Source organism: Fistularia commersonii, chromosome 12 (assembly GCF_037954325.1).
Source record: "Fistularia commersonii isolate RoL2024-O1a breed Wild chromosome 12, RoL_Fcom_v1.0, whole genome shotgun sequence".
In the NCBI taxonomy this organism is placed as follows: Eukaryota; Metazoa; Chordata; class Actinopteri; order Syngnathiformes; family Fistulariidae; genus Fistularia; species Fistularia commersonii.
Window position 1 is genome coordinate 7,230,282 of NC_141295.1, and position 24,753 is coordinate 7,255,034.

The 24,753-nt window shown below is 43.5% G+C and overlaps 1 protein-coding gene across 4 annotated transcripts; it reads left to right on the top strand.

Annotated features, from left to right (window-relative positions):
• Nucleotides 1-59: 59 nt before the first annotated feature.
• LOC147228661 (sodium/hydrogen exchanger 9B2) lies at nucleotides 60-24,691 on the top strand. Of its 4 annotated transcripts, none has more exons than XR_015106939.1 (13): nucleotides 60-215; nucleotides 1,438-1,672; nucleotides 14,503-14,704; nucleotides 16,271-16,441; nucleotides 17,501-17,643; nucleotides 18,096-18,223; nucleotides 19,543-19,718; nucleotides 21,013-21,119; nucleotides 21,503-21,652; nucleotides 21,876-21,984; nucleotides 22,340-22,507; nucleotides 22,643-22,826; nucleotides 23,094-24,691. XR_015106939.1 is itself a non-coding variant. In XM_086156780.1 (13 exons), exons 2-13 carry the CDS (start codon nucleotides 1,562-1,564, stop codon nucleotides 23,153-23,155), a joined length of 1,680 nt encoding a protein of 559 aa, XP_086012906.1. In that variant the 5' UTR covers nucleotides 60-215; nucleotides 1,438-1,561; the 3' UTR covers nucleotides 23,156-24,691. The 4 variants fall into 4 exon arrangements, 3 of the variants coding, with proteins under 3 accessions (XP_086012906.1, XP_086012907.1, XP_086012908.1); XM_086156780.1 differs by having other exon boundaries at nucleotides 22,371-22,507; XM_086156781.1 differs by having other exon boundaries at nucleotides 63-210; nucleotides 22,371-22,507.
• The last annotated feature ends 62 nt before the right edge of the window (nucleotides 24,692-24,753 follow it).

Genomic DNA, 24,753 nt, shown 5'->3' on the forward strand with positions numbered 1-24,753 from the left:
GATATATACGTATAAAGATGTGTAAATACGTCACATCAGTCTTGTGCAAGGTGAACCTAGCAACCGACCCTCCCAGGACCCAGCTTCACCGTCCAGACCTCCTCAGACATCGCTAATCCGCCTTGTTCACATTTCCTTCGCCCTTAACAGCCACGGGATTGTGAGAAGCGTTGCTCATGATCGTCCACGGGGATCATTTATGTTTACCATGTAAGGTGAGCGATTTGTTCTATTTGTTCACTATTTTAATGAGTCTGCATTGCAAGGGCCACGTAAAGTTTCTTCCAATGTTATCACGTGAGGAAGTAACTAATTTAGGAGTTCACTCACGGCTGTCGATAGCACAGCGCAGCCACCGGGTCGAATGATCCTATAATTATACTGACTTTATGACCTTTAACTCTTAATCATGCTTGGTTATCATCATAAAATCTGCCAGTCCCCTCCCTAAATACGCCGATGGACTCCATGGTGACCGCGATGAATGCATTTTCAGTTCGAAAGCGTCACGTTGTAGCTTTGTTAGCACAATGGATATCCATCACTGGCAACACAGACGCAAGGCATAAAGTAAACATTACAAAGCTAGCCTTTAGCTGCTAGCTAATACATACGCTCAAATGTTCAATGAAAGCCATTTTGAAAAAGGACCATGCTGTAGTGGTGGTAGTGACATCGAGACACGGAGGACGGATGTAATTTCCATTTCCGGCAAGAGATCTCTAGGCGTGGGTTTGACATTACCCTTTGACCAATTAAACACTGAAACAGGTTAACATCATCTCAACTTGGATTTATATTTTCTTGAAACAATGGGCACATGTGATACACTCTGCCATATTCCCATGTAACGCCACGCAGTATAATAAACCATATCAAATGCTAAAACGATTCAATCTTTAGTGATCGTTTTTATATTTGCTTTAACTAAGTTGACCCAGAACAATCTTGGAGGAACAGGTTTGTTGTTTACGACGGGCGGCTAACTAAACCGTTTGCTATACTATCCACATTAACCTACTTCAACTGACGCCATATGGTTGAGCTGTAAAGCATTGATTAGTGTGGCCTGTTCACAATCGGATTAACTTGGCGTATGTCGCTACAAAGTTACTGTCAAAACATTGTAGTAGCGGTAGTTGGCAGTAAGTTTCCAATCATTCTGCCTCGGATAACTTTACTTTTGCGATTGTTGTGAAAGTTGGATTCATTCATAATCATATGCGTATAAATTTAATTTAGGGTATTTAACTTTTATGACATCAATTTTTCCTATCTTAACTGGACCAGTTGAGCATAAGACTGATGCACTCAAGATCCAAAGATTTTCTGTTAGGCATGTGAGAACGGTCGGTACCTTTCAGTTTTCACAGTGGTTAATTCAAGTGTCCCTTAAATTCCATGTGATATGTATTGATAAAACGATTGTTTGTATAGGAATCTGTGGTCAGGACTGGGCAAAGGCAAACAGGCATGCGGACTGCCATCAATGGGCAACTCCACCCCTGAGCTTGATGTACTGTGACAGAGAAGAAGGTGGACCACAAATACTTCAGCTGTCATGGAGGAAACCCAATCAAAACCTGCTACACCAGAACCTAGTCCCGCTCCAAGTCCCACACCAAGCCCACTGTTGGACAGGATTTCTGTACAAACAGCTAATCATGTGGAGGTATAGTATTGTCATAGTTATTTGTTATTTTTTGGTTTACATTCTCCTCTAAAAACGGTTATAATACTAAATAGTTTTTGTAATTTATTTCCAACAATTAAATTCACAAGTTAAACAGGGATTATGTTATATAATCATTGGGTTGTTCCTTTGGGCTATTTAGTCATCTTCATTGTTTGAATAAAGTCAACTTTGTCCCTTAGACCAATTGGTAATTTGTGTCTCATTTGGAAGTGACAAACATGCAACCACAGGCAAAGGCAGATCAGTAAGCTGATGTACTCACCTGAGCAATGAAAAAAGCTAAGTTCGTGCAATTGAACTTTATGTTGCTGGGCAAATTGATATATTCTATTTGTTTGTTTTGAAACAGTGCCATGATGGGACACACCTCTGTATCAACATTCTGATAACCCATATTCAATGCCAACTTTTGGGTTTGGCATTAAATATACTGAATAAAAAGGTTACATCTAGATTTATAATTTTTACTTAACTACCACAGTCACTTTTGTACGATGACTTTTGTAACTTGTAGATTGGGATTTATGACTTATTACTTGTGATTTATGTAAAGTGCCTCCCTTATTTTCACTGCAGATGTATTCACACGAGTCGCGTATTATTCAATAAAATCCAGGCCTCTTGAGAGGGCCTGGACAGTTTTTTTTACTCCTGAGTTGCCCCCAGTGAAAGGAACAGGGCAAGTGTGGGCATATTGATTGCCCCCCGGCACAGTGCCTGGACGTTGGGGTTCAAAGTGGACAAGAGGGTAGCCTCCCTCTGCCTTCAGGTGGGGCGACAGGTTCTGACTGTTGCTTGTGGTTATGCATCCAACAGCAGTTCAGTTTACCCACCCTTCTTGGGGTCTCTAGAGGGGCTGCTAGAGAGCGTCCCTACCAGGGATTCCCTCTTTCTGCCGGGAGACTTCAATGCTCCCATGGGACAGTGCAACATGGAAGGGCGTGATTGGGAGGAACGGTCCCCCCCATCAGAACTCAAGCGGTGTTTTGTTATTGGACTTCTGTGCGTGTTACAGATTGGCCGGCAGGTCAAGCGGCAAGCCGCTTCTGTGGTTGCCGAGGCAAAAACTCAGGCATGGGAGGAGTTTGGGGAGACCATGGAGAATGACTTCCGGTGGGCGTCAAGGAGATTCTGGACCACCATCTGGTGGCTCAGGAGGGGAAAGCAGTGCTCCTTCAACACTGTATGGTGGGAGCGGGACGCTGCTGACCTCAACTTGAGACGTTGTAGAGCAGTGTCAGGAATACTTCCGAGACCTCCTCAATCCATTGAAACTCCTTCCAATGAGGAAGCAGAGCCGGGGGACTTGGAGCAAACATACCTATATCTCGGGCTGATGTTGCTGAAGCAGTCAAAAAGCTCTTCAGTAGTGGTGTCCCGGTGGATGAGATCTGCCCTGTGTTCTTCAAGGCTCTGGATACTGTAGGACTGTCCTGGCTGATGCCCCTCTTCACCATTGCATGGATGTCGGGGACAGTGCCGCTGGATTGGCAGACTGGGGTGGTGATCCCCCTTTTTAAAAAGGGGGATAGGAGGGGGATTTATGTATGTCTATGCAGCAGTGCTGGAGAAGAGGGTCCACCAGGTCATTGAACCTCGGATCTAGGAGGAGCAGTGTGGTTTTCGTCCTGGTCGTGGAACAGGGAACCAGCTCTATACCCTCTGCAGGGTCCTCGAGGGGGCATGGGAGTTTGCCCAACATGTATTTTGTGGATCTAGAGAGGTTATTCGAACGTGTACTGCTGGCAATCCATAGGGGGTTGCTCTGGGAATATGGGGTACTGAACCCTGTAATACAGGCTGTTCGGTCTCTGTATGACCAGTCTCGGAGCCTGGATGCCGCATCGTAAGTTGGACCCGTTTCTGGTAAGAGTTGGACTTCGCCAGGGCTGCTTTTGTCACAGTTCTGTTCATAACTTCTACGGACAGAATTTCTAGCCGCAGCCAGGGCATCGGGGATCTGGTTTGGTGGCCACAGGATCGAGTTTCTGCTTTTTGCAGATGGTGTGGTTCTGCTGGTTTCATCAGGCCATGATCTCCAGTTCTCACTGGAGCAGTTTGCAGCTGATTGTGAAGCAGCTGGGATGAGGATCAGCACTTCCACTGGAAATGGTTGGCGTGCCCACTTTGGATCGAAGAAGACGTCCTGCCCCGAGTGGAGGAATTCAAGTAGCTCAGGGTCTTCATGAGTGAAGGTTAGGGTTAGGAGTGGGAGATCAACAGGCGGATCGGTGCAGCGTCTGCAGTGATGCGAGCTCTGTACTGGTCTGTAATGGTGAAGAAGGAGCTGAACCAGAAGGCGAAGCTCTCAGTTTACTGGTCGATCTACATTCCTACCCTCACCGAATGAAATGAGTTTTCTCCACAGGGTGGCTGGACTGTCCCTTAGAGATAGGGTGAAAAGTTCGGTCATCTGGGAGGAGCTCAGAGTAGAGTCGCTGCCCCTCTGCATAGAAAGGAGTCACATGTGTGGATACATTTATCATGTATAAAGAACAGTGTTTGAAAGTACAAAAAAAAAACAACACATAAATTGCTGGTGTAATCATGTTAAATATGTATTTTATGGGTTGTATGTTGGTGCTCTGTCAAATTTGGTATGTCGTGGGGAGACAGTATGGGGTGGGATTTGTTCTACCGGCCCTTTTTTTGGTGGCGGACTGGTTTAAAGGACGCACGGGTGAGAGGGTAGGTTGGTTCCGGTTGGCCGCACGCGCGGGTAGAACCTGACTGTTTCGCAAAGTGAGTACAAAATGTCTCTCATGTCCTGCCGGAACGGCGTCCTTTTCGCTGGAAGATTCTTTGGTTCTTTACACTGCAACCTGAAACACCCACGGTCCTGGCACGCTACCTCTTAAAAAATAGGGTTACAACTGGTAGCAGCTGTTTTTTTTTTTTTTCTTCTTCTGTGAATTAGCCGTGGCAGTCACCTAGCTAACGCCTCTTGGGATTATCGGACTACGAGCCGCCACCCTAGCATCGCCCCGCAAGATTTGTTACACTCCGTGACATTACAGTTTTGTGGTCGGCGCTGGAGGGCTAATGCAGCCAGAGTTTTTCCCTCACCCGGGCGTTTTAAGGTGGACTGTGTGGTGAACATGTCGTTGCAATTGGTTGCGGATGAAACGAGAGCGAGCAGCTCTGGCTCCGACAATGATGGTGCAAGCGGCAGGAACCACAGAGACATGACAAAGATGACTCTGCACTACAGGGTCGAGTTGCCGCCATACTTTCACGGCGACGGTTAGGACAAAGAAAGTTTTTCTCTGTGGAAAATGAGACTGTACCTGGCAGTCAAGGCACGTGCAGACGGACAGCAGCTTGATGTTGCTACAATACTTCCCACTCGTCTAAGCGGGATGCATGAGCATATTGGCTGTCTTTACCACCAGAGGTGCAGCAGCACTATGAGACATGTGTAGCTAAGCAGAATGACATTTTTGGAAGAGAACAATTTTTGCTGCACTTCCAGACATTTGTAAATGCCAGACAATGCCTGCCCAAAGAGCCCCTGGAAGTTTATGCTGCAGAAGTCACTAGACTGGTATTCGAGGCTTTCCCAGAATATGGCACACCAGCTATTGCCATGGAACGCTTCAGGAGATTTGTTGCTGGTCTGGACCCCATTCTTCAGTCCAAATGCCATGAGCATGGGGCAGCTACTCTTGAGGATGCTCTAGCTGTGGCATGTAAATGGGAACGTGCTCAGGAGGCATTGAGGCTTCTTCCTCCACCTGTCGCTGCATCTGGACATGCACCTTCGGTTTATCCTGCTCCACAAGAGGAACTAGTCACGACTATGGTGTCAACCAGAGAAAAGAGATCCCAGTCAGATCTATCTGCTGGACTTTTTGAGGCAGTCAAACAGCTCTCAAATGATCTGCATGCTCTCCGACTGGCAGTTTCTCAGCTGGAACGTAGTCCTGTTCCCGTGGCGAAACAACAAGATGACCAGGGACATCTGCGTGGCAGAGGGAGATACTGTTGCTCCCCATCTGCCTCACCTGACCGTGGGGGATACTCTCCCGCACGACATCACAGATCTGGCTAGTTCAGCAGTGATCATTGCTTCAGATACCCCGCTACTCACTGTGACAGTCGATACTCACCTACTCCTCCATCTTCACCACCGCGTCGATATGATCATCATTCTGCTTACCAGCAGGATCGTTTGAGGCGGGCCAGCCCAGACAGGCGCTACTCCCCTTAGCGGGCACGGCCACGAGACCCACGTTGTGGTGACTATTATGGACACATCTTCAATAACTTTTACCCAGGTATGATTCACACTTGTCTCTCTCAGCCAGGCAGAGACACCCAACACGGGGAGAAAGAGACTATCATGTCAGCTTCACCGACGAAGACCATCAGGGAAAAGGGTGGTAGCAGATACTGAGGGCCACGTGTATGCTACTGTCGAATGTGAGGCCCAGCCACATAAGTCACCTCTTCCTTGTAGAGCCCCCACACGCTATGAATTGTCTGTTGGAGAGAAAATTGTTACTAAAGTCTTTGGACTCGGGGTTGGACATTTCACTGATTAGTGAGGCCTTTAGGATGTCAGTCCCCTCCTTGAGAACTGAACCCATGCAGCGCTCTGAGTTTTTACCGAGGGCGGTGACAGGTGACTATTTAGATAACCTGGGCACACTTTCTATCACCACCAGGCTAGGTAATGAGATGTTCAACCACATGGTCCAAGTGGTCAGGAACATTGCACAGCCTGCAGTCCTAGGATGGGACTTCCTGCTTTTACACCGTGTCATACTGGACATAGGGGAAGGAAATTTTAAAGTGGGCAGCAATGCCACTGTTCCCCTCCTGCATGCTACGGATATGGTTCCTTTGAGCTGCCATGCGGTCACTCTTAGCCGTAGTTGTTCCCGCTATGTCGCAGATGACTGTGCTAGCTAAGGTTCAGCCCACCATTGGGGTGACTTATCTTGATTCCGACAACACAGGTGTCCTGGAACCAGGCCCACCGAGCTTCCAGGGCCTGTTAGCAGCACGGACGCTAGCTCAGGTGTAGGCGGGGCTTACTTATGTTAGAGTACTCAACCCCACTAATACTGAGCTCCAGGTGTCAGCTGACACCAGATAAGGTGACTTCCAGGCACTTGACAAAGAACACGAGATTGACATCCATGTTGAGGAACCTAGTGTATCATTTTCAACAGTTGTTACCAGATGTTGATCTCAGTCAGACAGAAATTACTGAGGAACAGCAACATAAGCTTCAGTCCTTATTGTTGTCATACAGGGATGTTTTGAGTGTACATGAGCATGACTATGGACACACAAACATTGTTAGACACAATATCAGGACAGGAGATGCCCCACCCATTTAAACAGAGAGCATACAGAACCTTGCCCAGCATGAGAGCGGAGGTAAACAGGCAAGTTCAGCAGCTCCTTGCACAGGACATAATCGAAGAAAGTTGTAGCCCCTGGTCTTCCCCTGTGGTCCTTGTTGGAAAAAGAGATGGTACTTATAGGTTCTGTGTGGACTATAGGAAGATAAATGCAGTCAAGATCAAAGACTCGTATCCCTTACCACGACCTGCAGCACTCTTGACAGCCTGTCTGGTGCTTGCTGGTTCAGTACCATGGACTTGTGTAGTGGATGTTGGCAAGTCAAGCTGGAGGCACAAGACAAAGAGAAAACTGCTCTTGCCACTGGCAGTGGACTGTACCAGTTCAAAGTTATGCCCATGGGTTTAACCAATGCTCCACCAACATTTCAAAAACTAATGGTGCTTTACGGCCTGCACTGAAAAGAGTGTTTGATTTATTTGGATGATGTCCTTCTTTTCAGTCACTCTTTTACCGATCACCTCCAGAGTCTTACAGAGGTTTTCAGCCGTTTCTGTTGAGCCGTCTCAAGTTGAAAACCAAGAAGTGCCAGATTGCACGAATACAAGTCACATTTCTTGGACATGTTGTTTCCAATCGGGGCCTGCAACCAGGTGCCAGAAACCTCGAAAAGCTTCGGAGATGGCCTACACCCAGGACAGCCACGGAGGTGAGAGCCTTTATTGGACTGTGCTCTTACTACTGCAGGCTCATCAAGAACTTTTCTGTAATTGCAGCTCCTTTGCACATACTCACACATAAGGGGGCAATGTTCAAATGGAGTGTTGACTGTGAGGATGCTTTTCAATCCCTGAAACATGCTCTCACTCGTCCACCCATTTTCACACAACCTTTCCTCTTGTATACTGATGATTCACAGGGCAGCATTAGCTCTGTGTTGTCCCAATGACAAGATGATAAGGAACGTGTTATTGCCTATGCAAGCCACACCTTCAGTCCATCTGAATCAAAATGGTCTACATTTGATCGTGAGTTCTGCGCAGTTGTTTGGTCTGTGAGACATTTTAAACACTTTCTCTCTGGCAGCCCATCCACTGTGATTACAGACCATAAGCCCCTACTGAGTCTGAGGAAGACCCCTGTAGACAGTGACCCTACGGGGAGACGCAGTCGATGGATTTTTGAGCTGGATGTGTACGACTATGACATCTTACACCGTGAGGGCAGGCAGCATGCTAATGCAGATGCCATGTCTTGGCGTCCAACCATTGATCACCGCCACCGACTCCAACGCATTGGCTAACAGGGACACAACTGATAAAACTGACACAAGGTGGCCTGAATTGAGCCACACACTTTCTGTGGACTTGGACAAACTAAGACAACAGCATCATGATGATGACTGTCTCAGGGAGGTCATCACATGGCTCTGATGACAGGCGGCGACCACCCATTGGTTGTTTGAAACGCTCCTCCCCTACACTGAGAAAACTGTGGCATGACTTCCCCAAGTTGTTAGTTCAACAGGGACTCTTGTGTAGGAAGCTCAAGGTCAGCCCACACACACCTGCCAACTTCCAGGGGGTTTTGCTCACAGCCCTCATTTCCAAAGCATTGACAGGGTTGCATGGTAATCAGTTCAGTGGTCACCTGAGTGCGTAGCGCAAACTTCAGAAAGCTAGGCGTATCTGTTATTGGCCATATATGACACGTGATGTGCATAAGTTTTGTTCTGAGTGTTTGCCATGTCAGTCACGGAACTGCCCCATACTACATGAAAGGGCTCCCCTGCTGTTGATCTATGCTGAGAGGCCCTTTCAGAAGGTTACTGCGGATATCACTGAACTTCCTATTACATCATCTGGCAACAGGTACGTACTTGTGGTTATGGACTATTTCACAAAATATGTTAACCTCTTCCCGTTGACAGATCAACGGGCTACTACTGTGGCACGGTGTATTTTTGAGGAGTACATCAGACATCATGGTGTGCCAGAGTCAATCCACACCGACCAAGGACGGCAGTTTGAGTCAGACCTTATGAAGCATCTCTGTGGTCTCCTTTGCATTAACAAGACCCGCACGTCGCCATACCATGCTCAGGCAGATGGCATGGTTCAGAGACTGAACCGGACACTGAAAGATTAGCTTGCTAAGTCCATGGTTGAAACTAGTGGTGAATGGGACCAGTATTTGCCACAAGCAGAGCTGGCCTACAACTCAAGTGATCATTCAAGTATGGGGTTTTCTCTTTTCTTCTTGGTGAATGGTAGAGAGCCTAACTTGCCACTTGATATTTTGTTGAACTGTTGTCCCACTCTAACTTCCGCCACCCCTGGTACACCAGCAGCTTATGCTACACACCTTGCGACATGCTTACCATGTGCTTTCAGAGAAGCAGCTCACAACTCTGCTTCAAACAAGCAGCGTCAGAAGACTCCGTATGACAAAAAAGTTGTGTTTCACCCACATCAGCCAGGTGATTTGGTTCTTCTGGATGATCTGGCTCACAAGATGAACAAGCTGGCTCCCAGATGGAAGGCTCCCTATGTGATCCTACAGCGCATGAACAATAATGGTTACACAGATGTTACATATGAGATCAAGGATCCAAGGAGCACTGGCTCCCGACAGTGGATTGTTTATCATAACAGACTGAAAACCTACAAAGGGACTTTTCCAACTTCCTCTTCTGTCAGACAGCCACCTGCTGCACCTGCTGAGGTGGGCACTGCACCAGCCCCTCGCCTTACGGCCTTGTCAGGGGCCTTGCCTTTTCATCCTCTACATGTGCCTGTTGATGCTGGGAGACAGCCGACACCAACATCCATCAGGGGTGCTCTTCGGCGCGATATTCCACCTATGCCCCCCCCCGTGGGCCCCACTACAACTGGGTCACTCTCTCAGAGACCTGTGGGCCTCACAACCCGCAGTGGCTGTCAAGTGAAGCGGCCGCTTAGGACTGTGTCACTTGATGGGCTGTGATGACACTTAGTCGCCCCTTCATGGGTATTTCTGTTGTTAGGGGTGTGGTGATATGTTATGACGTTCACAGGTATCTGTTCATGTTGTCATGCAAATTGTATTTGTTTTGCATATGTCAAGGAGTGTACATGCTCTACGTGATATTTTCCAGCAAGTTGTTGGCTGGCTGAATTTCGGCATGTATTGTACTTTTACACATATTGGGTTACTTTCTCATATGTTATATGTTGTGACAGGGAAGTTGTGAAATGGGGACATTTCTACTGGTAGCAAGGGAAGACTCTAACCATGTAAATTATCCATGGGACATCCATCACTGGCGATTCAGACGCAAGGCATCAAGTCAACATTACAAAGCTAGCCTTTAGCTGCTAGCTAATACATACGCTCAAATGTTCAATGAGAGCCATTTTGAAAAAGGACCATGCTGTAGTGGTGGTAGTGACATCGAGACCCGGAGGACGGATGCCATTTCCATTTCTGGCAGGAGATCTTTAGGCGTGGGTTTGACATTACCCTTTGACCAGTTAAACACTGAAACAGGTTAACATCATCTCAACTTGGATTTATATTTTCTTGAAACATTGGGCACATGTGATACATTCTGCCATATTCTCATGTAACGCCACGCAGTATAATAAACCATATCAAATGCTAAAACGATTCAATCTTTAGTGATCGTTTTTATATTTGCTTTAACTAAGTTGACCCAGAACAATCTTGGAGGAACAGGTTTGTTGTTTACGACGGGCGGCTAACTAAACCGTTTGCTATACTATCCACATTAACCTACTTCAACTGACGCCATATGGTTGAGCTGTAAAGCATTGATTAGTGTGGCCTGTTCAGAATTGGATTAACTTGGCATATGTCGCTACAAAGGTACTGTCAAAACATTGTAGTAGCGCTAGTTGGCAGTAGGTTTCCAATCATTCTGCCTCGGATAACTTTACTTTTGCGACTGTTGTGAAAGTTGGATTCATATATAATCATATGCGTATAAATTTAATTTAGGGTATTTAACTTTTATGACATCAATTTTTCCTATCTTAACTGGACCAGTTGAGCATAAGACTGATGCACTCAAGATCCAAAGATCATGTGAGAACGGTCGGGACCTTCCAGTTTTCACAGTGGTTAATTCAAGTGTCCCTTAAATTCCATGTGATATGTATTGATAAAACGATTGTTTGTATAGGAATCTGTGGTCAGGGTTGGGCAAAGACAAACAGGCATACGGACTGCCATCAATGGGCAACTCCACCCCTGAGCTTGATGTACTGTGACAGAGAAGAAGGTGGACCACAAATACTTCAGCTGTCATGGAGGAAACCGAATCAAAACCTGCTACACCAGAACCTAGTCCCGCTCCAAGTCCCACACCGAGCCCACTGTTGGACAGGATTTCTGTACAAACAGCTAACCATGTGGAGGTATAGTATTGTCATAGTTATTTGTTATTTTTCGGTTTACATTCTCTTTTAAAAACGGTTATAATACTAAATAGTTTTTGTAATTTATTTCCAACAATTAAATTCACAAGTTAAACAGGGATTATGTTATGTATTTATTGGGTTGTTCCTTTGGGCTATTTAGTCATCTTCATTGTTTGAATAAAGTCAACTTTGTCGCTTAGACCAATTGGTAATTTGTGTCTCATTTGGAAGTGACAAACATGCAACCACAGGCAAAGGCAGATCAGTAAGCTGATGTACTCACCTGAGCAATGAAAAAAGCTAAGTTCTTGCAATTGAACTTTATGTTGCTGGGCAAATTGATATATTCTATTTGTTTGTTTTGAAACAGTGCCATGATGGGACACACCTCTGTATCAACATTCTGATAACCCATATTCAATGCCAACTTTTGGGTTTGGCATTAAATATACTGAATAAAAAGGTTACATCTAGATTTATAATTTTTACTTAACTACCACAGTCACTTTTGTACGATGACTTTTGTAACTTGTAGATTGGGATTTATGACTTATTACTTGTGATTTATGTAAAGTGCCTCCCTTATTTTCACTGCAGATGTATTCACACGAGTCGCACATTATCCAATGAAATCCAGGCCTCTTGAGAGGGCCTGGACAGTTTTTTTTACTCCTGAGTTGCCCCCAGTGAAAGGAACAGGGCAAGTGTGGGCATATTGATTGCCCCCCGGCACAGTGCCTGGACGTTGGGGTTCAAAGTGGACAAGAGGGTAGCCTCCCTCTGCCTTCAGGTGGGGCGACAGGTTCTGACTGTTGCTTGTGGTTATGCATCCAACAGCAGTTCAGTTTACCCACCCTTCTTGGGGTCTCTAGAGGGGCTGCTAGAGAGCGTCCCTACCAGGGATTCCCTCTTTCTGCCGGGAGACTTCAACGCTCCCATGGGACAGTGCAACATGGAAGGGCGTGATTGGGAGGAACGGTCCCCCCCATCAGAACCCAAGCGGTGTTTTGTTATTGGACTTCTGTGCGTGTTACAGATTGGCCGGCAGGTCAAGCGGCAAGCCGCTTCTGTGGTTGCCGAGGCAAAAACTCAGGCATGGGAGGAGTTTGGGGAGACCATGGAGAATGACTTCCGGTGGGCGTCAAGGAGATTCTGGACCACCATCTGGTGGCTCAGGAGGGGAAAGCAGTGCTCCTTCAACACTGTATGGTGGGAGCGGGACGCTGCTGACCTCAACTTGAGACGTTGTAGAGCAGTGTCAGGAATACTTCCGAGACCTCCTCAATCCATTGAAACTCCTTCCAATGAGGAACATACCTGTTTCTGGGGCTGAAGTTGCTGAAGCAGTCAAAAAGCTCTTCAGTAGTGGTGCCCCGGTGGATGAGATCTGCCCTGCGTTCTTCAAGGCTCTGGATACCTGAGGACTGTCCTGGCTGATGCCCCTCTTCACCATTGCGTGGATGTCGGGGACAGTGCCGCTGGATTGGCAGACTGGGGTGGTGATCCCCCTTTTTAAAAAGGGGGATAAGAGGGTGTGCTCCAACTACAGGGAGATTTATGTATGTCTATGCAGCAGTGCTGGAGAAGAGGGTCCACCAAGTCATTGAACCTCGGCTCTAGGAGGAGCAGTGTGGTTTTCGTCCTGGTCGTGGAACAGGGAACCAGCTCAATACCCTCTGCAGGGTCCTCGAGGGGGCATGGGAGTTTGCCCAACCAGTGTACGTGTATTTTGTAGATCTGGAGAGGTTATTCGAACGTGTACTGCTGGCAATCCTTAGGGGGGTGCTCCGGGAATATGGGGTACTGAACCCCGTAATACAGGCTGTTCTTTCCCTGTATGATCAGTGTCGGAGCCTGGTCCACATTGCCGGTTGTAAGTTGGACCCGTTTCTGGTAAGAGTTGGACTCTGTCAGCACTGCTTATGTCACGATTCTGTTCATAACTTCTACGGACAGAATTTCTAGCTGCAGCCAGGGCATCGGGGATCTGGTTTGGTGGCCACAGGATCGAGTTTCTGCTTTTTGCAGATGGTGTGGTTCTGCTGGTTTTATCAGGCCATGATCTCCAGTTCTCACTGGAGCAGTTCGCAGCTAATTGTGAAGCAGCTGGGATGAGGATCAGCACCTCCACTGGAAACAGGTGGCGTGCCCACTTTGGATCGAGGAAGACGTCCTGCCCTGAGTGGAGGAGTTCAAATAGCTCAGGGTCTTCATGAGTGAAGGAAGGATGGAGTGGGAGATCAACAGGCGGATCGGTGCAGCGTCTGCAGTGATGCGAGCTCTGTACTGGTCTGTCATGGTGAAGAAGGAGCTGCACCAGAAGGCGAAGCTCTCAGTTTACTGGTCGATCTACATTCCTACCCTCATCTATGGTCATGAGGTGTGAGTAGTGACTGAAAGAACGAGATTGTGGATACAAGCGACCGAAATGAGTTTTCTCCACAGGGTGATCCGACTGTCCTCTAGAGATAGGGTGAAAAGTTCGGTCATCCGGGAAGAGCTCAGAGTAAAGTCGCTGCCCCTCTGCATAGAGAGGGGTCACATGTGTGGATACATTAATCATATAAAAAGGACAGTGTTTGAAAGTACAAAAAAAACACAGAAAATGCAGATGTAACCATGTAAATTATGTGTTTTATGGGTTGTATGTTGGTGCTCTGTCAAATTTGGTATGTCATGGGGAGAAAGTATGGGGTGTGATTTGTTCTACTGGCCCTTGTTTTGGGGGCGGATTGGTTTAAAGGACACACTGGTGAGAGGGTAGGTTGGTTCCGGTTGGCTGCGTGTGCGGGTAGAACCTGACTGTTTCGCAAAGTGAGTACAAAATAAGGTCTCTCATGTCCTGCCGGAATGGCGTCCTTTTCACTGGAAGATTCTTTAGTTCTTAACACTGTAACCCGAAACACCCACGGTCCTGGCACGCTACCTCTTAAAAATTAGGGTTAAACAGGCTTGAAAAATTCAGGTTTTTCTGACTTTACACATGCGGTGTTTGGTAATTATAATATTTTTGAATCAGGCAGGTGTCATCCTAGACTTGTCCATTTGTATCTTCTGCTTCTTCCTCTGTAGCACCTAAATGTGAACCAGATCCAGGTAGTGGTACGCCGCTGCTCCACTCCAAATATCACAGAAGAAACGACCTACTTTATTCCTCGCAACCCCGTGGTGGATGCTGGCACCAACACAGACCCACCACTTGTATGCTGCCCTTTGCTTCAGAGAATATGTCCTTGTCCTCCACGAGGCCTTCTTGCCTCACTTATTACAAAAGGTAAATACCCTGTAAATCTCTTGTCATGGCATGTTTTGTCTCAGTTGAGTAATAAACTCAGTTCATCATAAGGTGCTATGCTACTGAACAAAATGATCACCTACAATGGTTTTGTTGGAACATAATTTTCTCTATATATAAATAGTGTATTACTATTTATTTAAAATTAAAATAATGGGGGAATGGGTGGAGTAAAGGGACAGAAGCAATGTGTGATAAAAGAGTCAGGCAGAATGACTGCAAAGGTATACAAGACAGTGGTGAGACCAGTGATGCTGTAGAAGCTGAAAGTAACAGATGAACATGACTAGGATGGATAAGATCAGGAATGAGTGCATCAGAGGGACAGCACATGTTAGATGTTTTGGAGAAAAAGTTTAAGAGGCCAGACTGGAATGTTTTGGAGATGTACAGAGGAGGGATAGTGAGTATACTGGTAGAAGGGTGCTTAGGTGGGAACTACCAGGTAGGAGGCCTGGAGGAAGACCAAAGAGAAGTGATGTTGTGGAAGAGGACATGAAGTCAGTTGGTGTGACTGAAGAGGATATACATGATAGGGTTAGATGGAGGAAGTTGCTTTGTTGCTGCGACCCTGAAGGCAGCAGCAGAAAGAAAGAGAAGATTTAAAATTACAATAACATTGTATCATGATAATAATTAATTGCGGGGACAGTGGTGATTAACACACCCCTCAGTTGTTACCAAGAGATGTACCAGGCACAATATTCACTGTCCCTTCCAATTTAAATTTCCTGTGCCTATTCTTTTTTATTGCAAAAGTATTGGACCTTCTAATTCTTACCAAAGTGCTATTGGCTACAAGTTCAAGAGTAGTATATTCACACTTGATTCAACACACTTTTTGATCCCAATAGGAAACAGATGCTAGTTTAATTATTTATTACATTACAAAAGATGAAGCCACAAACCTTCATCTAAATATAATCATAACTGTTCTTTGTTGTTTTTGCAATCTCAGTAGACACTGGGGATATGAAACCAGATAAAGAACCAAATATTACAATATTAAACTTCACTGATTGTTTAGAGGAGTCAAAGTATCATAGTTCTTTAGAACAGGCATCTTACTCAGTGAAGAAAGAGATAGTCAATCGTAGTCCATCTGACTATTTTCCCAATTCAACTAGTGCACCGAATGTACCAAACAAGACCTAAAATGTATGCTTTGGATTAAAGTTGAATGCTTCAGTATAAATGTTAAGTTGATAAGTATCTGTGAAGACCCTGATAAGTATCTGGATGACTTTGTCTGAGTGCTTTCAGGTTTAGAAAGCCTGTTATTTTTACAGTTTGGCCTCCCTTGCTCATGGTGAGGAACTGCCTTGAGTTCTTCTTGTGAGTTTGTAGTTCGTGTTATAGCTCTAACAGCGAGTATCATTTCAATGTTAAATATGCCAAAAAAGTAACAAAACATTTAGCAATGGTTGGTATTTAGAACAGATTACCGACACTAAAGCTTTATGTTATATAGATATATTACATATACATATATTGTTTTTGGTGACATGCAACAAAACTAACATCTGTCTTTTGTCCTTTTTTTAGTACTTTTGGCAGCTGTGCTCTTTGGAATGGTTTGGTCCGTCACTGAGGATGAGTGTCTTCCAGGTGGCAACCTGTTCAGCATTACAATGCTCTTCATCTGTGCACTTGTTGGTGGAAAATTGATTTCTCTAATCCACCTGCCTAGACTTCCACCATTCCCTCCTCTATTGGGTAATTTTTTTTTCTCTCATTGTATTGCCTTTAGTGCCACGGCAGCCTTCACCAAATGTTTTACTTTATAATAAACATACAATAATTCTTTGGTTACTACACAAAGATATTTTAACAAAGCAGTATAATGTAAGAAAATGTAATTAGTCAATATACAAGAACATAGATAGGGTTCGGTTCAAGAGAATTTGGTGTTTGAAGATCATTAACAATATATTTTGTGGAGATATGCCTAAAGAAGAAGATGGTCTAAATGACAATGTGTAGAAGAGATGTATGGAATTCGAATCTGAAAATGGCTATAATGTTACTGGCTGCATCCATTAAATGATTAAAGTTCAGGAGGGGGATTTTTTTGAGGGGAGGCAGCATGGCGGCGCAGTGTTAGCATTTCTGCCTAACAGCAAGAAAGTTCCTGGTTCAATATTGACAATGGGGCTTTGTTAGTGGAGTTTGCATGTTCTCCTCACCCATAAAATCAGGGAATGATCTCATACGTGCAATGAGAAAATGTACAGTCTTCTTCTCCTTCTTCTTTCGGCTTTTCCAGTCAGGGGTCGCCACAGCGGGTCAACTTTCTCCATCTAACCCTATTTTCTGTATCCTCCTTTCTCACACCAACTACCTTCATATCCTCTCACTACGTCCATTAAATCTTCTCCTTGGTCTTCCTCGAGACCCCCTGCCTGGCAGCTCCAATTCCAGCGTCCATCTACCAATGTATTCACTATCCCTCCTCTGTACATGGCCGAACCATCTCAGTCTGGCTTCTCTGACCTCTCCAAAACACCTAACATGTGCTGTTCCTCTGATAGACTCATACCTGATCTTATCTATCCTGGTCACTCCCAAAGAGAACCATAGCATCTTCATCTCTGTGATCTCTAGCTCTGCCTCCTGTCTTTGTCATTGTGACTGTTTCTAGATTAGTACATATGTTGTACAGATATTGTTACATGTGAGATAATGTATCAGTATCAGCTGGATACTGTCTCAATGACTGATCATGGCCTTGAATGAAAAAAAGGATTATCTCTCTCAATCTCTGCTCTGGCACAGGTATGCTTCTGATGGGTTTCATGCTGAAAAACATCCCAGTTATAAGACGTTGGGTTATCATTGATCAGAGGTGGTCCGCCTCTCTGAGGAACATTGCACTTGCTATCATATTGGCAAGAGCAGGTCTGGGCTTGGACCCCTTGGTATGTCATCTACCCTGGTGTTATGGTGTACAAGTGTTTGTGCACCGAGTTGATTACATAGAAATAGAGTAATCTTGCATTATTTTGCAACTGTCAACAAAATATCTTATATAATGATATATAATGATAAAGCTTTAACAGAGCTTTGTAAAGTCATGTATTACATTTTTTAATCATTAAATAAAACAGCTTTCACATGTATGTGGAAACTATGATAAACTGTTTATGATTGATTATACAAAAACTTTGTATTTCGGTTCACAACTTGATAACATGGTTGACTTTATGACTACATGTTTTTCTGTGAATTTTCCTATGATGATATATTAGTCAAATAGTTATTTTGAAGTTTGACACACTGTTGAGTCTGTTGATTTATAGTATGCCTTTATGTTAAAGGACACTCTTCACTGTTGTGATCGTGATTATTGTTATTATTTATTTTCTGACAGGCTCTCAAGAAGTTGAAGCCTGTGTGTTTGCGTGTGGCATTGGGGCCCTGTATAATAGAGGCCTGCACAACAGCTTTGGTTTCTCACTTCCTCATGCGCTTACCCTGGGAGTGGGGCTTCATTCTTGGGTAAATTAAACACTTATTTTCTCTCTTTACTTTTACGTATTCTATTTAGTATGGTCATTGTGTTCCTGGGGTTGAAAATAAACAAATCAACATGAACTATCCACCCTTTTGAATTGTAAACTTAAATAATCTCACAAACTGTATAATGACAGTTTTAGGGAACTAAATGACAAAATCGGGCTACAAATAATGCCTTAGTTAGTGGACTGTTTGCCTGTAATAAAACAAAAACCAAAAACTAATGGGCAATACAAGGTATTTAATTGCAACTGTGACCACAGGGGGTCGAGTGATCATTCTTAGAACTGAACATTCTTGGTTCGATTATAAGCTCCTGCTAGTATGTCGAAGTTTTATTGACACTCAATAAAGACACTCAACCCCTAACCGGCGCAACTAGATGGTTGCCAACTGCTCATGGCCCATCCATGATGGGTTAAATGCAGTGAGGAATTTATGAAAAGTATAATGGAATAATTGATGAGAATGAAGTAATAACTTATTCATGCTGATTCTTACATGTTATACATTTCAACTTTTTCATGTCTGTGTTCATTATATTATTTAATTATCTGCATTGTTGCACTTATCATTTAGGAAAAAATGGGACTGAGTCACAATCAGTTATAAATCCTTTCTATGATTCTTTACACAAGGTTCATTGCAGAGTGAAACCTCCCACATTGGTCAAGGCTGAGCCAGTTGAACATTACAACAATCAATGATAAGCAAAATTCTTCAACACCTAAGTCCTGTTTTTTTACTCCTTGGCTACATGCAGTGATTGATTCATTTGCATGAATAGTTTACTATTTTTAATGTATTTTATTATACTTGATTGATTCCTTGTAGGACATTATTCTTTGCATTTAACCCATCATGGTAGAACCATTAACAATTGGCAGCCAATTAGCAGAACCGGGGAGCTGTAACTACCTACTAATGATTTATATGATAGTGTTCGACTTTTGAAATAAAATTCACCTTAACTATTCAATTTGAGAGTTAATCTTTGATATTAGCATTATTACTCAAACAAGCAAATAATTTTGGCCAAAATAAAACACTTCAGCTTTTCTCTTTATTTTGAACTTCATTTTTCATTAATTCATTCATTTCATGGTGTTTTAATGATAAAAATTTATAACTTGTACTGATCCAGTGTCAATACTTATTTCATGTACAATAAGATGTATTTAATTTATCACTGGAATATCCTTGTATCGCTCAATGTATTGTAAATCTCTCAATTTATTAAAGATCTTGTGTATTGACCTTGCAAATAAATCAATAAGCCTTTCACCTTCTCCTCATTTTAGGTTTGTGCTAGGTGCTGTGTCTCCAGCTGTGATTGTACCCTCTATGCTGCTGCTGCAAAAGGATGGTTATGGCGTGGAGCAGGGTATCCCTACACTGCTGATGGCAGCCGGCAGCTTTGATGACATTCTGGCCATCACTGGGTTCAACACATGCTTGAGTGTGGCCTTTTCTACAGGTAAGTGTAGATACACATGTGACAAGGTGAACAGGGAGAACCCTTTGAAGATTCAATGTTATGCTTGTGGAATGAAATTTACTTTTCCTGCGGCAGTGCTCAGTACTGAGGAGCATGAAGACAAACAGAACAACTGTTATAGTTTTCTAAAGAGTCAGCAAAGAGTTAGGTGTATTGAGTTGTTGTTTGTAGATTATTTAATGTTTATGTCAATGATCACTCGAACCACCAAGGGAAGCTTTCGATCTCACAAATAATATACTGAAAACAGTGCCTTACACCAGTGGTCCCCAACCCCCCTGGCACGGACCGATAGCGGTCCGTGGATCAATTGGCACTGGGCCGCACAAGAAATAAAAAAAATATTTTATTTTGAAAAATGACCAGAATCACTCGGTTACATCTCGGTCACTTAAGCGGCAAAAATGTAACCCACAAGCTAGTTAGTTAGGTAGTACTCTTGCACAAGATGCGTAGAGCCAACCGTGGCTACCAGGTTTCTCCATCGGGGTCTGTCGTTGGCAAGTTGTCGTACCTGTGCCAGGCTCACACCGCAGGCCCTGAGGTCCTGGGCCACAACATCAAGCCAGCGGGTGCGGGGGGCACCTCTGGGTCTTCTCCATCTGGCTAGCTGGGGATTAAAGGCCAAGATGGAGTTTGTGGGATGTTCGGCAGGCAAGCGGATGATGTGGCCATACCATCGAACTCGCCATGCGAGGCGAGATGCTGGGGGCTGCTGGGTTCGATCTATTCGGGTCTTGTTGGTGACATGCTGGGTCCAGCTGATGCCTTCTAATGTCCTCAGGGCCCTGGAGTCAAATCCATCAAGCCTGGCTGCCAGCGTGTTGTTCAGCGGCCGGGTTTCGGAGCCATAGAGTAGGACAGAGAGGACTGAGACATTGTAGACCCGGAGCTTTGTCACCCGGGATATGTGCCGGTGGCGCCACAATGGTCTCCACAGGGACTGCATGATTGACGCCGCAAGGGCACGACGCCGGTCAATCTCAACTTTGAGATCTCCAGTCCGGTTTTGCCACAAGCTAGCAAAATGAGTAAAACTCAGACGTCCGACGGAAAGTTTTAAACGTTTATTATTATAGTCCCAATATAAACAATTTACGTGTACCTACGTGTACCCCCCCCCCGGTTCGCAATAAAACTGTCAAGCGTTGACCAGTCTGCAGTGATAAAAAGGTTGGGGACCACTGCCTTACACGGTTTAGAAATGTATTTTAAATTACTTTATTGAAGTTTCTGTATATTTTTTACTCATTTTACATTTTATTCCCCTCAGGTTCCACATCTTACAATCTCTTAAGAGGTGTCTTGGAGGTTGTTGGTGGCTTTGTTGCAGGAATTTGCCTTGGTTTCCTCATCCAGTATTTTCCTAGTGCTGACCAGGTATGCCTGCACTACTAGCATTATGATAGCAATAACAAGACCGCTATTTTAATTGACTGCTAAGCCAGTTGACAATGCCATAAAACACAGTTGTGGTAAAACAAATTAGGGCATTAAAAGTAAGTTGATGAAGTGTATCACTTCTCATTTAGACCCCAAAGACTTCCGAAAGTTTGCCTGGGTTGTGACAATTTGTATACCAGGAATTAGGGGGCAATATGACCTATTAGTAATATAAATGAAATGTATATGTACACACAAATATAGCTATTCAATTACTGTGCAGGAGATGCTATGTACTACCTGTAGTACTACCAGTGTATGAATGGTATTTTGAAATTGTTGTATACAGTTATGAATTGGAGTTTTACTTCCTCTTCTAGAAACACCTGGTGATGAAGCGATCCTACTTGGTGATGGGTCTGTCTGTATTTGCTGTGTTTGGTAGTGTTGTGGCTGGATTTCCGGGCTCTGGAGGGCTCTGTACACTTGTGCTGGCATTTCTGGCTGGCATTGGATGGGGAAGAGAGAAGGTGCAACGTATATTTATTTATTATGTAGTTCTTCACTGCTTACAATATGTGTTTACTCTCTGTCAGCTATTAGCAATATGTGCATGGTTTTTAGGCAGAAACAGATATTTATTTCATTTCTCTATTGCAATAGTCAACTACTAGATTTTTTTTGATCATCAACACAGATTTATTCAGATAACCTTATTCAATGTCCTTCTGTTGTGTGTGCTTGTGTGTTAAGGCCCCTGTTGAGGAAGCAATAGGATGGGCCTGGGTTGTGTTTCAGCCACTTCTCTTTGGCCTGATAGGAGCAGAGATTCAAGTTTCAGAGCTGGAGGGGCACACAGTAGGTGGGCACTGTCCAAACTTATAACAATAAATAACATACAGAAAGGAGGCCATCATTACAATGAGTCAAAAGAGACCATGTCGATTAATTTAGTAAAGGTTTACAAACTAATTAATGTGTGGTCTTAGTAATTTGTAATTATTTGGTTTTACTAAGAAAAATTACTGATGAATATTATAGGTATTTTGTTTTCAAAGAAACCAACTTACCATGACCTTAGTCCCTTTTTTTTAAATTATATCCGGAAACTCATTTAAGGTGTATTTGTTGAATGACAAGTTATATTTAAATTACTTTGATATATCTTTCCAATTGTTGAGTGCATCAAGGTATAAAGTATTACTGTTTCTGTCAAGGTTTGATGTATTATCAACTGTTCCTATCGAGGTCTGGGTATAGCCACTCTTCTCATTGCCCTGCTGGTCCGAGTCCTGTTTACCTTCATCTGTGTGTGTTGTGCGGGTTTTAACATGAGGGAGAAACTCTTCATAGCCTTAGCGTGGATACCCAAAGCCACAGTGCAGGTATGTCTCTTACTGCTGTACTATTTATGAGCACTGATTTTTTTTTTCAATCAATTCATGCATTTGAAATCTTTCTCTTAAATCAAATGTGGGGAACATTGTGGAAAATAATCATACTGAAATATTTCTCATCAGGCAGCTATTGGTTCAACAGCTTTGGATATGGCCAGAGCAAAGAATGACCTCCAAATGATAAAGTACGGCATGGATGTGTTGACTGTGGCTGTGCTTGCGATCCTTCTCACAGCCCCTGTGGGAGCCCTTGTAATAGGGTTGTCAGGTCCTTGGTTTTTGCAGAAACCAAAGAACTCAGCCTGTGGTGAGTGAGACAAAGGAAATATATCATCCTTTTTCTTTCTTAGGTGAACGCTCAGTAATACTGTCCCACTGGTAATTTAGTTATATTTAAGTAATGTAAATGTTTTGTATTTTATCTTTGTGAAAGCTGTCATGCAAACCATTTTGTTTCAGCAATAGTTTGGCTATTTACTCTGCCATTAAATCCCACAAAATGGTGGCATCAAATTCAAAATGAACTACTGTCCAAAATCATCCTTTTTACTAAAGTTCCTTTCCCCCCTTCTAGGCATTGCAGCAGAAGGTCAAGGGGACAATGAAACTCCAGTCACCTATGAGAGCACACTGTAACATCACTTGGATTTATCCAGGAACATGGACAGTACAATGATAAGCTTGGTATATTTTGATCTGGTCACCTACATTTTTTAGAGTTTCAAGTCAATCTAATATAGGGTGGCGCCCATGTAAGCAAATAATGACATATCCAATAACTACATCAACTCCAAATCATGTCGATGCTGCATCTCAATTGTCTTTACGTGTGGAAATGAATCTGTGTCAGCAGTGTAACGGCAACCTGCAACCTGTCCAGGGTACACAGCTGCGCGCGCGTGTGTGTGTGTGTGTGTGTGTGTGTGTGTGTGTGTGTGTGTGTATCTGAACAGTTGAATGTAATCCAGTGTAAAGCGCTTTCAAAACTGCAAGGTGATGAAAGCACTATATAAGGGGAGACCATTTATAGCCACCTCTAATCCCAAAGTCATCTGGGATTGGCTGCATCTCCAAACAACTTTATATAGGATTTGGGAAACATTAAATGAAATAACTATACTCCCAGTCCTCTGTTCCACTCTGTAAGCCACATTGACACTGTCGTCCTGAGACCTGGTGAGTTATTGGTGTCATTAAAAAGACAGACAGCAGTTTGTCTGTGGGGATTCAAAACATGAACAACATAAGACTTTCGAAAATCAAGCATTTTTAGATGGACACAAACACCCCTTTCGATTTCAGTCGTTCATTGGTTATTTTTCTTCTGGCTAAATACCAAAATGAGTCTTGTCTTTCAGAGATTGGTGTGTTCACACCTTGGGAATTAGATTTTTTTAACTCTGTCTCTTTATCTCCAATCAGCTCATGCTTTTTGCTGTCCTGGAAGAACTCCCGAATTATTTTTAAAGGTTGACTGTTGATTTCCAATCCTGAAGCGACAAATACATTAACTATATCTGAATGTCTGCATGGCCAACCATTATTAAGTTTCTCATTGGTCTTGTTTCTGACTGCAAAAGAAATTTCTGTAACATTAGCATGACAGAAAAACGGTTCACATTTAATTTGGAATGGATATTGTGTAAAAAAAAACAAAAAAAAAACACTTCACTGAGTGAGAATTACTGTTTTGTTCGGACTACAACCTATGAGATATCAGTAATGTAGCAGTATTTTAATATCTAAAAACAATGATATGAACAGATTGTTTTTCCAAATATTTATTAGATTTGTATGTAGGTGGTAAGTGTTGTGTAGTATATGAAACTCAGGAAAATATTGAAATAATGAATAATATTGTCCCATGGCTGACACACAGCGCTGCTAAAACTCGTATTTCACTTAACAGAAATGTGCATTGCTTTCTTTTTAATATCCAAACAACAATCAAGTTCCTGTTTCAGCAAATAAACCCATACTTTATTAGCTTTATCATTAAATATAGTGGATTGAGAATGTTTGCTACATGTATGAGTTGTTACAAGTATGACATGGAAGTTAATGCGATTGTTTTAATGTGTAATGCTAATTTATCTTACATAAAGATATAATCAGCAATTATAATAAACAAACAAACACTAACATTTCAACAATAAATGCTACAAACTGCAATTGGCCCTGTCTTTGGTGTGAGATGTCATTATTATAAATTAACCATACAGTTTGGTATGTTC

Bases quoted from the DNA above. Each gene is read 5' to 3' on its own strand.
- LOC147228661 (XM_086156780.1), top strand. From the start codon at position 1,562: ATGGAGGAAACCCAATCAAAACCTGCTACACCAGAACCTAGTCCCGCT. The intron at 1,673-14,502 runs GTATAGTATTGT...CTTCCTCTGTAG, and splicing joins AAACAGCTAATCATGTGGAG to CACCTAAATGTGAACCAGAT. The intron at 18,224-19,542 runs GTAAATTAAACA...TCCTCATTTTAG, and splicing joins GAGTGGGGCTTCATTCTTGG to GTTTGTGCTAGGTGCTGTGT.